Consider the following 18,269-nt stretch of genomic DNA (forward strand, 5'->3'; position numbering starts at 1 on the left):
AAGTAAAGTCTGATTATCATACATTATATATGATTTGGGCACTGGTCACAGCAGTTCACACATTTCTGAGCTGTTCAGTAAATAAAGGTTCAGTAGTTTGGTTTAATCCCAAAGAATGTGAAAAAGCACAAAATATGTATAGAGTATTTGGTGTGACTCACCTAGCAGACGGAATGGCAGTCTATTGTGAAGATCTAGGTAGGGAGTTTGTTCTAGGGGTGTACATAAGGAAAATGGGAATGTGAGAGAGATGTGAAGGGGCATCCTGGGTGTGAGACTTGTAGGCAAGTAGAAGTGTGTAAGATTAGGATTTAACCTTATTATAAGATTCTGAAAAATATATGTCCTATAATAACAACCACTAAGCTTTCTACAATGAGGGCTCCTGGGCCTGTAAAAACATACTTTTCAAAAAATGAATGCTTAAATTACCCTCCCAGGAGAAAGATTATTCAAATTAATATATAAAGTCATGAAAAATGCAGGTTTTACAGCTTTTCATTTCCCCTAAAAGGGATGAGCTTGGATTATAAAATGTAAATTAACATTAGACCCTTGTTTGTTTCATACATCAGTGCATCATACCGTTCATTAAATTATCAAATTATACATCACTAAAGGGAAATGTAAAATAGAAATTTCACAACATGGAAGAAAACTATTCATAAACTTATAATTAGAAATGCTAGTTTCAGTCTAATACCATCTTAATTCATTGCCTGTTTTTATGTCATTTTTTGTTTTTTTTAGACGAAAATTGAGCAGAAACTAGATTGCAGATGTACTGAGATCAAACCAATGCTACTGTTTATTCTGAAGGGTTTACATGATACAAAAATATAGGTAAAAACAAACAAGGCTCTTTTGAAAGAATACAGTATAACTAAAAATACATCACTTAAAATAAAGCATATAGTATGTCTTTAAAACACAATAAAGAACTGTTGAAATGTGTGCAGTGTGCCTGTTGTAGCATTATTCTTTTTATTTTTTTGTAAAAGTAAAGTATTTTTAAAAAAACAACTGAGCATAATTGATCAATTCTGCATATGATTATGGAAAAAATAGAATCACGTGAATGTGGTTTGGTTTTGTGAACTGTTTTATTTTAGCTTAGATAGGTCACCGTTCCATATTAATTAATTCATAATTCTTAATATGATCATTAGTTTTGCTGCTTGACATATGCATATGCTAACCAACAACACCATGTTCTACCCAATTAAATAAAGGTCATTATCCCCTTTTGATAAAACAGTGTAATGTAATGTATATGAAGGTGTTGAATTTACCAAAATGAATGTTATTTTCTGAAATAGGAAACTAGTCAAGACAAACGTAATGAGGGACTTATTTGTGTGCAGAGTCCAACTCTGGGTGACAGTGAGCCTAATCTAACAGGCAATGGACACAAGGCAGGAAAAGAAATCATAACAAATAAAATTAATTTTATGCATGTTGAATTGATTCAAGATCTACTCCGATAAAATTTGTAATTACTCACTGAACCACCCTTTGTAGCTTCTAGTTTCTCGCTTTACTTTGTGAAAGCAGAGAAGGTTTTACTGAGAACTACAGTATTGTAAAATATAACAAACTACCTTTAGGAACTTTGATAATATTTATTGTAGACCATGGCAGTGGGGGTTACAGTAATTTACTACAAAGTCAAATAACAAGTTAACTTTATTTTTTCCTTGTTTATATTTTTTGTATTGTTTTCACTTTAATATATGGATCTCAGGTTTATCTATATCACCTTGAATTGAAAAATGGGATCCGCAGTACTATATTTGTGTACAGCAATGTCCATAATGTACGTTTAAAAGTTGTATCCATACACAGCTATTGTTATCTAAAATAGTGTTTTTAAACCAATACAGGTCTGGTTTGGAAATCACTGTGCATTGTTCTATGCATTGCTACTTAAGATGTTCAGGGCACCCAAGCATTACTCATTCATAAGCACATTAATACATTTTTTGAGAAGTATACAACTTAAGATCCTTAAAGGGAAGCCATATTTTCTTGCTTTGGAAAAAAAATGTGTGTGTGCAATATGGTATTGAAGAGATATAAAACACCATTAACCATGTCTTAAATATAACAGTTCCATTTTAAGAGTAGAAGATAAAGCTCAATCACACCATGCTATGGGTGTTAAGGCTTCTTTTTATCGGACTCTAGAACTCTTGGGTTCTTTGAACAATTATAGAAAATACATATATAAGTAATATTTTTGATGATTGATATTTAAAAAAGAGTTCAGCATTTTTCAATAGGTGTTGCCCGTGGTGGTTCATCTGAAAAGTACTGTATTTTCTGGCTTTTCTTTAATTCTTCACTTCTGATGAGACATGGGACTTTGTGTATTTTGGATAGGAGATACACTTAATATGTGATATTTTCTTATTATATAATATAAGACCACAGAAATGGATATTATTGTGAACTGGCCAGGGATCCTGTTATATCGTTTTCTAAATAGGAGGATGGCAGTATTGTTAAGGTGAACTTGGTTCCTTCAGAAAAAAAAATGAGTTTGATAGTATGTAGAGATATGTAGTATGGTTCTGCAATTAATTGTTGAAATCTCTTTATTTTATTTTTATTCCATAAATAATTATAAATGAGAAAAGTGAAAAAAGTTCTTTAGACTAAGTTTACTAAACTGATTATAGTTTCTATACAGTACATACAGAATGTGCTTTATAAGTAAATTAGAACAACAAGAAAATTACAGATAAACAGTCAAATACTGCTTGTTTTGAAGCTTATTCGATGAGTAACCAATAGTTTGTGCAAAGTCACAGATACAAAGGTACTTTGTCATCAATACTACCATAAACATTGAATCCATAAATGGACCTAAACACAAAGATTATCACCTTACCCCTTTAAGGAATTAATTTTTCCAAAATAAAATGTTACAATAACATTTTCCTTGTTTTAAGCAAGTGAGTACTTACTACAAAATCTCTAATTATTTAATAATTCAAGGTAATCCGCTATTACAAAGCAACTTAGTTCAAAACGTTATGGATATAAAAATTTAACTTGGCAGGGCACAAAGCATGGTTATAAGAGAAGACTCATGACCATACAAACAGTAGACAGGAAGATGATGTTTTTGTTAATTAGCATTATTTCTAATAAAGATAGCCAACAGTTAATCAGCTATATAATGGTAGCAAATGTTTATTCTACCTTTTTGTATGAAATATACACGTTATTTCTTGCTGGAAAGAAATGCATCAGAATGTGTAACTTGGCGTTTTACACTCCTCTCTATTAGTTTTTATTCTCTTTTTCTCTTGCTCTGTTTCTCTCTGATGGCAGTGCTACGTAGTACACCTCATGTAGTGCTTTTACTGCAAGAGAATGCTTTCACTTTGCAATAGAGGAAACAGAGGTGTTAAGCTAAGTAAGCACCAAAACATCCTGGAGCATATTTCATAATCGGTACCAATGATCAGTGTTAAAAAGATATTTTTTCCTTACACATTTTAGAAGTTATTAAAAGGCCCTCATGTGTGTATAGATACAACTTAAATGGGCCTAATTGTCATGTGCAGAATATTCACATCATACAGTGCTTTCACACCCTTTAAACAGTTTCCATCAAATAAAGCCATGCATACTTCATAGCTCTGCCACACCATGCAGGTTCCTAAAATACAGTAACTCAGGGCTTCATCTTGCCAAACAAAAAGGTCCCAAAAGGCTTGGAGAGCTTTCTTGTTAGAGTCTTTCATCTTTTTTTTATCTCGGTTTTGCAAAGAGCATGACTGAAAGCTCCTCAAGCTCACACACATTCTAAATTAGGATGTCAGCATTTAAAAAGGCCATTTTGTATTGTACAGTATATCATACGTTTTCAAAGCTGATCCTCCACAAATAAGGAGAAGGCTTAAAGTCACACATAAAAATCCCACCCCTGTAAAGGAGCCAAATTGAGACTTTCTCTCTAATGAGTACTTCTGATCTACTCAGTAGGTTTTACCCAAGTAAAAAATGATATCATTTTCCAGAACTGAATATTTTTACCAATACAATGAAGTATTAGTGAGATTTGAACAAATTGAAAGCTTTTGCTACAATACTAACTGTTTTTTTTTAATCTCTTACAACAAATCTTTACAGTCTTTGTTGGATTCTGTTATCTAGTGATCTACTAAATCAATTGTTCTGGGCAGATTTAAATTAAATGTTTACTGCAGATTTGCATCCTTAATATTATTACATTAATGATGCATCTTTGAGGTGAGCACTCCCTTTACATACTGTATAATGAAAATTAACTTCAGTATAAATATTGCAAATGTTAAAAAAATATTATGCTTTTCATTTGTTAATCAAAGTTTTGTTCTCCATTTGAATAATCTATACCCTCAGAACAAAACTCTTTTCCAAATTATGAGGTATATTCTACCTATATTTTTCTATATATTGCTGGTACACTTTATATTTCCCTTGTTGGAGTTACAAAATCTTTTGAGATTACAAGGCCATTTTCCATTGAAATCGAGAAGAATGATGAAAATTAATAACATTATTTTTTGGGATTCCACAATATATAAGGCATTTATTTTTTGTCAAAATATATCTGGACAAACATTTCACAGTTTTGATCCTTTCTTAGCTAGTATTAGAATGATATTTTCTTTGTTGAGTGTTTGATTTGAGTTACGGCAAGACAATGATAACAATTTAACCATTGCACAACAACAATTATTATTCAGTTTTGACATATGCAGTTATTTACAACAATACAGAAGTATCTGATATGTAAGTGAATAAACATTTCCTGGCCAAGCACAAGTAAGACATACAAGTGTAAGGAATGGCAAAAAATAATTAGGAAATAAAAATTATTCTATGCTATTGCGATAAGCTTTAAGTAATATGTTCTTCTGTTGAGCACTGGGACACAGTTTGAAGTCGGGTTTCAACAGTGATTAGTACTAACTGTTAAACACATTCACTTTTTCATTCTACTATGTACTGTAACAAATTCATTATTGAACCCATTGGTGATGTTATATCTTCGTTTGTGGGTTGTGTAATATGAAACTGTGGACTTGGAAACTGTTATTTGGAACTTAAGGTTTTCTTTCATAATATCCTTCTTACTCAGTTGTGATAACAGAGAGTCTGTTTCAAAACTACTATCTATTCCTACATTATTGACTCTTGTTAACTTCTGTTGATATAGCCTATTTACAATCTTGTATGCAACGGAATTTGCTATTTTTAATAAGCTGATACGTGCTAGCCATTACCAAAAAAGAACAAAATTTTGAAAAAGAAAAAGAATTCGAGCTTTTGAATTTATTGTGCTTATTAACCCACAAAGCCACTTCAGTATTGAAATGGAACATTTTGAGAGGCACTGATAAAAGTGCTAACACCAGTTCAGTTCAAGAAGAATTTTCTAAAGCTATGACTAGGACTGGAAGTACAAATAGTAAATATATTTATATATTTATAAAGTTATTACAGTTCCATTCCAGTTTCACACCCTCAGAATGTATTTTTTTCATTTGATTTCTCTTTGAAACCTTATAGATGATTAACCTCTGAAACATCAATCCTAATGTGTCAACATGCAAAGCCCTTAAAATTTCCCCTAATAATGTACGGCTTTCTTTGACAGAAACTGTTGAATCTTCCTTTTGCTTCCTTTATCCATTTTTTTTAAATCATGACTCAAAGACTGGATGAATTGGAAAGCTGGTGCTAAAAGCAAATATTTTTTAAACATCTCACCAAAGAAATGGTTTAGAGAGGTCAACTTGGTCAAGGTCTCTGTATTGTATTTTGCTGGGATGGTTTTGATATTTGTAAAACTTTTATTTTTTATTATGGACATGTTTCTCAGAAAAGCTGTTAGCCGCTGGTTAAACAGTTACTTCGGTCTTGCTTGCTGTACGGTAGTGGTGGTGATGCCCTGGGATGTAGTGTAGCTGCTCCACTGTGTGGGTCCGTCTGGAAGCAAAGGCCTGCCGCTTGGAGGCAGTCTGGTTAATACTTAAAGTGTTATACGAATTGTTTGAGGCACTGGGATGAGAGTGCATTTTTGTCATCTTATACCGATCCATTACTGGCGTTGACACAAACACGTCTGTGTGGGACAAGGCCCGTGACATAGCCTTTTCACGGAAGCCAGACCGTTTCAGTGACATCACCTTGTCAGGAGATAGGAGGGGGTCCTGGGATTGCAGGCGCTCTGCAGACAGGAGTTGTTCGTCAGAAAGAATGCGACCCCCATAGGATGACATGCTGTAGTCTTGCGGTGGAGCACGTTCGGGTGACAGGACTCTGTCCTGGGACATGGCTCTCTGCACCCTTCGGGGTCTCTCCCGTTGGGTGCCTTGGTGTTCCTGACTCATCTTAATGACGTGCAGAGGGAGAGTTCCTCTGGCTGCTAAATCTGGTAGATGCCGTTTCCTCATGTAGTACTCATCAACATCTTTTTCAGCTGGGGATAAGAGAAATTGGTTTAAAAACATTACCCTTTGCATTTGTCCTCCCCCATGTCTTTGCAGTTCATACTTCTGCAGTCAACACGGTCATTTAGTCTTGTTAATTCTCACGGACATGAATAAAACATCTACAGTATTCTGAAACTGTCACCCATCCACAGGCTGCTTAAATATTATAAATGAATCCAATCTGAGGTCTTGTTTTGTGTTACAAGTCCTACGGGAGGTCATTCTTTATATTTCAAGTTTTATTGAAAACACAAAATGAATATAATGAAACTTGGCCAAAATCATTTTATTCAAACGTTTCCTTCTGTTATGTAATGAGTTTAATTTTATGAATATACTCATTTTATGAGTTTTGTCTGGTTTCCAAAACCAAAAACAACTGCAGAAAATTATACTTGAAAACACTTAAATAATAACTGCAAATGTCTACTTAATCACAACAGGAATAACAGGAATAGCACTTGAATATGTCAGGCACATCACTTATTTCTGAAGACAATTGGGTAACAAATGATCATTGCTAACAGCTTCAAATTCACTGCTGAAATGACCATCATTTTAACATGTTAGCTACTGCATATTTTTCAAATTAAAATGCTGGGATGGGCAGCTGACAAGAAAAAATTGAATCAATTTATCAATTTGTCAAAAATTCAAAGCAGTCCCTCTTGTAACTAGTACTGTAATTTAAGTAGAATTCGCTTGCAAATGAAAGTTTCTTGAGGGCTAAATTGGCACAATTATAGTATAACTAGAAAAACATTCAATTTTCCACATCTCGTAAGCTGTACATCTACATAAACTCCACATCTCCATATCTAAGTAACCTGCTAGATTGTAGACCCTGAAGACTAGAGCTGGGTCTGCAGTTATTGCATACCAACCAGTGGTTCATTCAGCAGATATTCTGTGTGTGTTACACCACTGTGGAACAAAAGGACTATTTTACAGTTAAGTCTGAACATTCTGAAACCTTTTTTTGGTTAGGGAGGGGATCAGTGCATTCTCAATATAATGATAATACATTGTAATTGTAGCTGTACAAGCTATGTTTGAAAACTACTCTCTCCTCTTGACTGCTACTCAACATGTTATTTTTTTACCATAAAGTGCGTCATGCTTTGTAACAAATGTGCACAAGTGCCATCGTTGCAGTGAAAATATAAAACAGTCATTTGTTTCGCTTTCAGAAATCAAAACATTCTAGTATATTATTAAAGCTACTCAATGAGGGAACATGTGGCTGACACTGAAAGAGAAACAGCTTGATTAGACATTTTGCTGAAATGCAAATGGTCTATGTCTCATCACCATCATAATGTAATCTAATCCACAATAGGGAATAAAGAAACACTGCTAATTGTGACTATTATGGTGATCCATATTTATTAAGTATACTTAAACTCACAATAGATTTCAGTGTACTCAAAAAGTCATGGAAAGATCTAGCAAGGAGCAGTAAACTAACCACTGGTCAAGGTTGAAGATTAATGGCAAAAATACTTCTTGTCTTTCATATAAATGCCACTTTAAGTGTTACTTGTGGCATTATTAGGAAATGTCAGCCAAGGCTTTTATTCAGACTGCCGCTTGGAAACAATTCACACTAACTGCTTGGAGCTTGTCTAAAGGGCCAATTGGTCATATCTCTTTCTGTACTAAAAGACTGTAAGGCACAGTACATAAATATTAATGGGGGAGCAAAAATATAGGTACTCTATGACCTCAAAAACAACGTCTGTCTAACTTTATTAGAGATTCTGTTATAGGCTGATTTTAAGGAAAGACTGAAATCTACAGTATATACAATGAGTGTGTAAGCCTTGCTTTTTGCTTTAAGTTTTCAAAATGATGTTATTCTTAGGGAATGTCATGGTTTATGTAACCTCTGATTTTATTTTGTAACTCACACCTCTTGCCTCATCTAAATTTTGAGTTTTTTCTTCATTTTCCCATTATTTGTTTCTTTCAGATGCTAGCTATGAGTAATAATTATACATCCTGTACATATAGGTTTAAGATGAATGAGACTGAAGTTAATGATGCTAAACATTTCAAAGTTACAATGGAAATGGAAATTGTTAATATTCTCCTATAAATATCATTTTAAATACTTTTCGCTTTACTGCTGTTTTTTTTCTCTTACCAATGTTGTAGTAAATATACTGTACTTATAGTATACAAGTACAGTGAAAAATTCAGTGGAAAAAAAGCCATTAAAATAATCATCAGAGGAAACATTCTACTGAGAGACAAGGTTTAGAGGTTCCTGCATAAGGTAATGTATTACATGCCTGTTGGAAATTTTTACTTTTTTTCCCTGATTCTGCAAAAATTAAGATACAACAATATAGAAAAAGAACAAAATGTAAGTAGTGACACATGTGGCATCATCTGTGTCTTTTCTCCCATATGGGAGAAAATAGAAGCAGCTGAAGACTTTGTGAGTCATTAGAAGAGATAATTATGATTATGGCAGCAATAACGATGGTAGCAGTCACAGAGGTCTAGACATAGCATGATTCTGAATCAGCATTCTGCCTTCAGAAATTGTTAAAAAAAAACATTCCCAAGAACAAAATCTGTGTACAAAACCAACAGATGAACAGATAAACAAATCAATCGGGGTTGTTTACTAATACACTGCAGTTTGTTGCTCATGGAATAAATTAAAAAAAAATATTACATGATCCCCAGCACAAAATGTTTAATGTTTAATATCAATTAACAGTAAATGTTTAACTTAGTGTATTCAAACAGTAAACCAAAAACATATAATTATCCACAATTTAAATGGAATTATGATCTATACTTTCCATTTAACCTTTTAAATAATTGATATCTGAGTATGGAAGGAAGAAGGCAGTTTCTTGTCAATAGGCTTAAAATTGTGTTTCTTTTGCTTTAAGACATGATTAAGACTATAAATTTTATGTGCATTATGTGCATTTCAATAAAGCAGTACTCATTTTTAGGTTGCACAATTATAACGTATTAATCAAGAGACCTTTGTTTACTGTAGCTTTTTAAAGTAAAATTGATTTTACACCTAATAACTAACCTTTTAATTTAAAAACATGTATTTTACAATGCATTAATTTAATATGAGAATGATTTTTATTTTAACTGTTAAGATGGCACACTATGAAATATTGTTTTACTGCTTTACATATTTTAGTATTTTAGATATTTAGGTATGAATTCTTGTCAATGTTTACAAAGCATTACGTTTTTATTCACACACATTACTAAAAAATAAACAAAATTGTTATTATCACAATAATAACAGTTCAATAAAACATAGCACAGATAATTACATATACTGTATATGGTACTTTTATTAGATACTGATATACAGTATTCATCCACTTGACAGTAACAGTGATCCTACAATTTTGTCAGTTAAATTACAATCTCTATTAGGGATTTACCACTTAAAAAGGATTTAAGGGATTTATAGAGCTCTTAAAGGGGATTTTGATTAATTGCCCTCTGGAAGTAGATTTGGGGGCAAAGTAACAATGGGGCCACTGCTAGAGGCTGCTAAAAACAGCTACTAAAACTTGTAATTAGTCCTTACTTGTTGTAAATGTTGTAAATAGTTCAATTGTAATTGTAATTCAATGGAGTTTTTTTTTATTTTCATGTGAACTGATGATATACAACTCCTTGAAAAAGTATTCAGAGCCTTGCACAGTTTTCACATTTTGTCGCTTTGAAGATTGTACCTTGAAGTAGGAATTCATATTTGTTATACACACAACCTGTGCCACACAAAGTTAAAAAAAAGAAAAGAGTAAATAGATAATGTGAAAGGAATTGGAAACGTAATGATTGAATAATTAATAAAAAAATTCTATTGCAATCTAAATTAATTTTAGATTTAGACAAGCCACACAAATGATTGATTTCTGTTTTCTGTATTGAGTACAATAAGTAAATCAGAGAGAAACTCATGGAAAAAAATATAAGTCTCCATATATCCTTATGAGGAGAGTCTACTCAATAATCAAGAAATGGAATGTGCATTGTACCACTCAGATATGGCCTAGATCAGGCTGTTCCTCCAAACTGAGCAGCTGGGCAAGGAGAAAACTCATGAGGAATACCACTCTCAGGCCAACAACAACTTTGAAAGAACTGTAGAGTTCAATGGCTTTGAGTTGGAGAAAATGTGGATCAGTTAAAAATATGTAGAACAATACTAAAAATAAGTCATCTCAAAATCCATGTGGAGTTTGCAACTATCCACCTGAGTTATACTGCAAAAATGTGGCAAAATATGTTGTGGAAAGATGAGACCAAATTATAACTTTTTGGTCTAAATGCCAAGTGTTACATTTGGCACAGTCCTAGCAAAGCGCATCTCCCACTCACATAACATAAGTCTGAATACATATGCAATCAAAATATTTCCATTTTTCTCCTTAGGTTGTGCTGACATTTACTTTAACTTAGCCTTAGAAGTCTTCAGTTTGAACTTTTCGGGTACTGAATAAAATATAACATTAAAAAAATGTGTGCGCAAGATTTTTCAAGATAATTTCATAAAATTATAGCATTTCACTGAATACTTTTGCAAGGTGCTGTATACGATGCAAGTTTCACAGTAAGGAGTTCAGTTTGCAGTATTGTTTAATAAAGGTAGTTAAATAAACCAGTAGTGGTGGTAACTACTTTGCTTATAAGTCTAATTTTGTTATGTAATTTGTTAATTGGGAGAAATATTTTGTTTCACATGTAATAATACCTGGAGGCACCCTAGACCTCTTTACTCATCTTAGTTTATGTTTCATTTGTCATAGTCCTCAAACAACCCTGAAGTGGGCTTCTTTCTCAGGATAAAAAAGTAACAGCATCCTATTTAAATCTGCTATTTACTCTATGCAATCCAACTGAAATTTTAAAACCAGGAAAACCATAACTGGAGCTTAAGGAGGAAGGCTAATTTTTAAACCAAATGATTTGCTTTAGCAGTATAACTAGGAGGCTCTTATTATATTGGCTGAAGAGATTTCAGGAGGCAGCTGGCCAGTTTTTTTTCCCTTTTTGATTTTTATGTGGCTATGCAACAATCTACTAGAGAAGGCTATGGACTTCATGAGCTGTCAATAAAACTTTTCACCAGTTTGTGTCTAGCAGTTTGCTTAGAGAATCTCATGTCTCTATTTTATTTCTTGTTTTCAGCATAGATAGATGCTCTTCAGATGCAAACATTTAATTACTTAACCAGAGACAGTAATCAGGGACACTTCTGCTCCTAATTTCAGACAAACATACCAGACTAGGTTAGAGTGAAGAGCTGCATCAACATCCAAGTGTCACAGAAACACTTTTTTATAGGTTAATTCCTCTTAATGAAAAGTTATAAAAAAAAGGAAAAATGTTTTGGTTGTGGAGCTTCTTCAAAGGTCTAGGATAGAGAGGAATACTGTATGAGGCAAAGGAGTGAGGAAGAGTAAGAAAGAGAATGTAAAAATGAGTAGGGTGATGAAAGGGGGCTATAAAGATGGACATATACTGTAGATGACAAAAACCACAGAAACTGTGGAAGACAGCAGTGTGTAAATGAATAAAAAGATTAGAAAGAGATTAGCTGGCCATTGCGTGCTTGGGGAATGTGTGAACCAATTTTAGGGGACTCTTGGCTGCAACAGAAGCCACTGTATGAAATGGAAATACATATCTTATAGTAAATTTATACAATACAATTGCCAGTTCTTGCCATTTCAAGATCACCCAAAGGACACCATGCTTGTACAGAAATTTCATTTATTACATCTCTGGCAGACAGAGCCCTGCTATTTATATTGGAGAAACAGAAAGAACACTGGATGACTGTCTCCATCCTTCCAAAGTGATGAAAAGACTCCAATACCAGAAAGTCATCAGGAGACAAAATGTTCTTTACAGCTGGTTCACACAGTCCCCTAGCAGCACTCAACTAATCTTGTTATAATTTTTCAATTCATTTATCCTCCTTTTCAACTCCCTCTAACAATTCTCCCACTTTCTTTCCTGTCTTCCCTGCCCCACCCATTGGCCTTAAGTCCCTGCCGTCTCCCTCCCCGATGCACGTGAAGAAGCTCCCATGACAAACCATTTTTTATTTTTTCTCATTACTTTTCAGCATTGAATTAACCCCTTAATTGATACAACTGAAGAAGTAAAAGTCATCAAAAATAATATGTAGAGTAAGTCTCAACATTATTTCATTAAAAAAGTCAAGTTCTCTGTCTTTTGTGTAAAGGGCAAAGTGAAATCCAGTTGATTTGAATGATGAAAAACATGGAAACATTTCTGTTCTTAAATAGAAATAAATTATGAAGACAGATAAGAAAATAATATATTCTAGTATTAACAAATATCAAAATTCTAAAATTTTACTTGAAACATTGGAAACGGATCTGTGCTGTGACATTTTCCAGAATGTATCACTGTAAGAACTCATTTTTATTTTAATGCTGAAAACAACAAGACACTTAGACAACACAGCACATACTGTATAAGCCACTGAAAATTCCAGCAACAGTTCTAGTAATTTTAGAAGAAGCTTCAGTACTTACTGTAGTCTTACAGTGGGTTCAAGCTTCACTTAAAATCTTTACATTAACACAATTAAAAGCCACATTGGAAAGTTAAATAATTTTACATTTTTCATTATTATTATTTATTTCTTTAAATGCAGATGTAGCTATCACTGCTGTGCCACTTTTTATGTAATCCACAGTGATATCTTCTAAACACAAGGTACAAATGTGCCTTTAAGTTAAATTTTCTCTGATCACCATCTCAAAATTAGTTGCTTGAATTTTCAATTGGAGACATTTCTGGAGTGTAAAGATGTCTTTTTTGATATGATCTAAATGGTATGAGCCATGGAAGTTCTCAAATTGAATGCTAATTAAAATCAGTCGAGGGGGTAGTTCTATGTGCTTAATGTATTAATTTTAATTCTAGAGACATATTTATCATCATTATCACAATATGTTACTGTCACCATTATTTAAGATCTATTTTCATATAATAATTATAAAACAATTTTTTTAATCACCAGCACGCTGATCCACCCCGTCTACTTTGAGACAGCAGTTCAGGTGACATTTTAATATCCCACTGAAATATGGGGATATTATTGCATTGATGTGTACCTCTGCTAAGATAACACACAATGCATTCAGGGAAAAACCTTTGCTCTTTGTGCTGGTCGTCCAGACAGTAGTTAACAAATGCGTGGTAAATGTAATGAAGTTACACCTACTTAATCTCTTGAGAGAAGAGTATTTACTTAAATCAGATTTAACCGCTGATTCATAGGATGGTGGTAAATGGGAGAGGCTCTGGAAGGATCTGGAGAAAGACAAGTCATAGGGCTCCGTGGCCGAGGTAAGAATGCTGTTCATCCGAGGCTTTTCTGTGGGAAAACAGAAGAATTTGCCTTTATACACTATGTTGAAAATCACTTCACACAGTAGAAGTTGTAATGCAGAAAAAATCAAATGCTCAAGTAATAACAGATTTCAAAACAACACATATTTGGAACACAGGCTAGAACTAATTTTGTAAGATGAGATGTTTTCATTGTTGGCATTGTTGCCTCAAAGCACTAGGGCCCTGGATTCATTTCTTGGGGTGCTATCTATGTGAACTTTATGTCTTCTCCCTGTTTTTGTGTGGGTTTCTTCTACGGGCTCAGGTCTCCTTTCACAATCCAAAGACATACTGGTAAGTTAATGGGCTTCTGAGAATATCTACCTTTGTGTGGGTATGTGCATGTCTGTGTTTGTGTCTGTGTCCACACTCTGATGGACTGGCATCCCATCCAGGGTGTATCCTGCTTTGCACCTGTTGCGTGCTGGGATAGGCTCTGGCTCCCCCACAACCCTGTATTGGATAAAGTGGTTACAAAATGGATGGATGGAGATGTTCTCTTTGGCATAAAACTGAAAGCTGATACCATCCTCATGTGTTTTGTTTTGTAATTTTGTCATTTTTTCAAACAATGTCTGGGTTAATATGCAAAAATAATTATTGCTTTAATCTGTTCACATGAAGTTGTCTTAGAAGACAAACTGGGTCCATTGAAATGCAGAAGAAATACATTGCTTGCATAAGAATATATCTACATATATAGAATATATATTACAATATAAAAATGGGTCATAGATGGGGGACTGTAATGTTTTATGGTAAGGTCAATAAATATATTAAGCATTTACAATAATATGGCTGTGTTAAAATGTTAAGTACAGCATATCGTGACCATGTAGGACAGTGATTTTTACTCAGTGAATGTGTTCTCCCTGATTTACCCCAAAAGTTGTCAAAAAGCTTTATAAATGTTCTATTTATGGTCATTAAATTTAAAGTAAATTAAATATAGTAAAGTTTTGTGGAATGTTAATAACACATACATATACGAACTATTTATCTCATCACCACTGAACATCTACAGATGCAGAAACCCTATTAAACCTTCACTTATCTAGTTTTATCTCAGCATGGGATGTGTCATACAGTATGTATAGGAACAAGTAATAGGTTTATTCCATGCTGAAAAAAAGAAGCATGTTCACACACCTGAAGAAGGCTCCACGGCCGAAACGTTGTGTTCTCTTTCTTCTTTTTTTCAGCATGGAATAAACCTATTACTTGTTCTTTTGCAGCCTACGCATGCTGACGCAGCTACCCACCTGAACTAATACAGTATGTATGCTGCATGAAATATCAATAGCATAAGTCTTCATGTACTACATCAGTAGTTATAAACCAGGGGTTCCAAAAGAAAAAAAAATAAATTAGAGCATGTGTAAAATCTGTGTAAATCTGTGTCAGAGGTGGATTTTTACCTGAAGTGTAGGAGCATTAGTAATAATAACTAAAGATCTCTGTTTTGTTGTGTATATGTTGGGGATCATTAAAGAGGAAGATTTCTTGAACTCCAGTGAAAAAAAGGTTGAGAAATTTTAATCTATACAGTGGGTGTTTATATAAGCCATGAGAGTAAGACTTATAATCAAAGGTCATAACTCATCATAACTTATAATCTTTATGAATGGCATGAAATGTACATAATGACTCTCAAAACCCATATGTGAGATCAAGTTAAAATTCAAGTTTATAATTCTGCACGAATAGTGATTATGGTTCTATAAAATCTACAGGACTTTATTTTGCAAAAAAGCTAATTTGGTTAGCCTGTACAAGAATCTCTGCAACAAGCACATATGAGAAATACAAATACATTGGATTGAAATATTTGTAGTTCAGAATAAAGCTTCTGTTAGAAATTGTTAATGTGGGTATAAAGCCACCAAAATAAATGTAATATACTGTAAATAAACACACTTAAAATGGTATAGTATTTTACAGTATACCATTGCAGAACTGACGTATCAAATTCACATTGGCAGCCGTAAGAGCACCAAAAGTACGTTTATTTGGAATCCTCAAGTCTGCCATGTATCACCATGGATTTAATTTTAAATCACACCTGAAAAATGTTTCTAACCTTTTTAATATTTACTGTAGGGAGAGCTACTCATTTCAAATATTTATACAAAAATACAGCAATAGTTGTAATATCTTTGCTGCTGAAGACTCACAAACCCCAAGTGTGTCTCTTGTTGTTGCTGCCATAAAAAATGATCAAATGTTTGTTTTTTTGCTAATAATTTAAGTATGACACCCCTTTTTATATACAGTATGTAATATTTCACTAGTCTTCTTGCATTGTAAATTGTACATTCCATTGTCTCAACACTATCGAGAGAAACTGGAGTTTCTAAACTTCTAATAAACCCTGCCAGTGTTTATTTATTTTTGATTTGCCATGACATATTTAATTAGAATCAGGAAAATTCTTGACAAAAACCAGCAATGGTACGAGGCACCATGCCATTGTTTTTCAGATTCAGATTTGTTTTGAGATATGCAGTTGTCATGGAAGAGAATGACTTGAGGAGAAAGAACTGGGCTGCTGTATGGAGCTCTGATGCTGTGCAGACCTCAATGGTATTTTAAAAATAGGGTAGGTAGCAGGGAGGAAAGGCAGAATGCCAAATTGGAAATATAACACTGTGGAAGCATTAAGTGAAAAAGAATAAGATATGGTCTGACGCTGTTTCTCTCTGCCTGATGCATTAGGTTATGCAGAGAAAGACTTTCCTCACTTCAGCTGAGAGCTGCTTATCAATATTTGTTTTGTGTAATCTTCAAAAACCCCAGGACTGAGAGAGAAAATAAAGAACAGCCTGACTTTCATAAACTATTGTATATCATTCTGCGAAATGCAAGTGTTGCATTACTTACCATAACTTGCCATTCAATTTTTCGATTAATCTTAAATTAAAAAAGCATAAACAATTGAATATATGCCTTATGCTTTGACATTGCCTTACATAAGGAATGTAAGGCATAGAAAAATTAAAATCTAAAATCATGACCACATCAATCATGTTTTTATGTTAATTATGCAGCCTGCCTTTTAAGTTAGCATATTGGTTAGTGAATATTCACTTGATACCTTACTGGATATTAAATTATGTCAGACAATGACTAATTCTATTGTTGGATATTAAAATAAAATAAACCTGCATGAGTTAAGCAATCCAAAAGCAAAACATTGCCTTCAGAAGAAATGGAGAAAGAATACCCATCAGATGTATTCTAATTCATTTTTAAATGAATGAAATCAATTTACTGCTATTGTAATATGGTGTGAAATTTAAGAATAGATTTGCTACATGCTATGGTAATATGCGAAACCTACAGCCTTTTGCCTTTTTGAAACCACCAGCAAAGCAGTGATCTCTGCTTCTTACTTTACACTGCTGGGTCACCTTCAAAGCAGGTTTTATTGCTATTTTGTTAATGCAGTGCTTCAAAAGTGCTGTGTTCCAGGTCTTGGAATCAGACATGAAAGAGCTAACTACTAAGGCCTTCAACTTTCAGTACTATAATTGAATTAGTTCGTGATTCCAGGATCTGCCATACTAATATGAAGATACTTAAGACTCTTTAACAGACTAAAGGAGTTTTTTTCCAGTTTTTTATATTTCATTAGAATATACCCCTATGTGTATAAGGTTGAATTAACAAACCTTCATTTATTTTGGTTCTTAATTTTGCCACAGATTGTTAGAGCTTTTGTAAGTTCTTAAGAGCTGTGGATTCAAGCATCTCCTAGCAACCCCAAAGCAAAAAGGTTTTTACATCAAAATCACACACAAGATTACGTAGTGAAAATTATATACAGTAGCATCTTTTCATTCCCTCAATTAGTGTAGACACCTAACTAAATGTAGGAAAAGTTGGAGAGAACCTTGTGATAGGTGACTCATGTTCTCTCTGTTAGCTTAATGCTACAGAAACTCCAACCCAATAAGCCACTAGGCTCAAGTGCAGACATTTTACCATGGCTAGAGAATAACAGGATTCTTTCAACTGATTTACTAAAAGTGCTCTTGGTTGAAAACAAATTGCTTTTCACATTGATTCCCAGAAAACAGACTACTTAAAGTCTGTTGTCATGACCTTTGACCCCAGATATTGCACCATCAGTTAAGAAACACTTAATAAAACAAAAGAGATGGAAATGTACAATTGTCCTGATTACAACGACCAATTTACAATCTTCAAATTAAGCTACTATTTTTATTTGTTTAAAAGATAAACACCAGCTTTAATCTTTGTTGTGGTAATATGTTACTGACTCATCTCTGTTTTCTAGACAAAAAGGCATTAAACTTTTAAAAGTTTTAAAATGTTTAAGTG

At 33.5% G+C, this 18,269-nt stretch overlaps 1 protein-coding gene across 6 annotated transcripts in view; it reads right to left on the reverse strand.

Moving 5' to 3' along the window:
* Nucleotides 1-2,648: 2,648 nt before the first annotated feature.
* Nucleotides 2,649-18,269, reverse strand: part of LOC148652644 (protein shisa-6-like) — a 126,403-nt gene continuing 110,782 nt past the window's right edge. For 4 of the 6 annotated variants that reach the window (XM_088599625.1, XM_088599624.1, XM_088599622.1 and 1 more), the window contains 2 exons: nucleotides 13,756-13,908; nucleotides 2,649-6,481 (listed from right to left, as the gene is read on the reverse strand). In XM_088599625.1, the coding sequence (XP_088455751.1) occupies nucleotides 5,901-6,481; nucleotides 13,756-13,908 (734 nt within the window). In that variant the 3' untranslated portion in view covers nucleotides 2,649-5,900. The remainder of the gene's footprint in view (nucleotides 6,482-13,755; nucleotides 13,909-18,269) is intronic. The other 2 variants (XM_088599623.1, XM_088599621.1) reach the window with 1 other exon arrangement.

Source organism: Lepisosteus platostomus, chromosome 11, assembly GCF_059453375.1.
Source record: "Lepisosteus platostomus isolate fLepPlt1 chromosome 11, fLepPlt1.hap1, whole genome shotgun sequence".
In the NCBI taxonomy this organism is placed as follows: domain Eukaryota; kingdom Metazoa; phylum Chordata; class Actinopteri; order Semionotiformes; family Lepisosteidae; genus Lepisosteus; species Lepisosteus platostomus.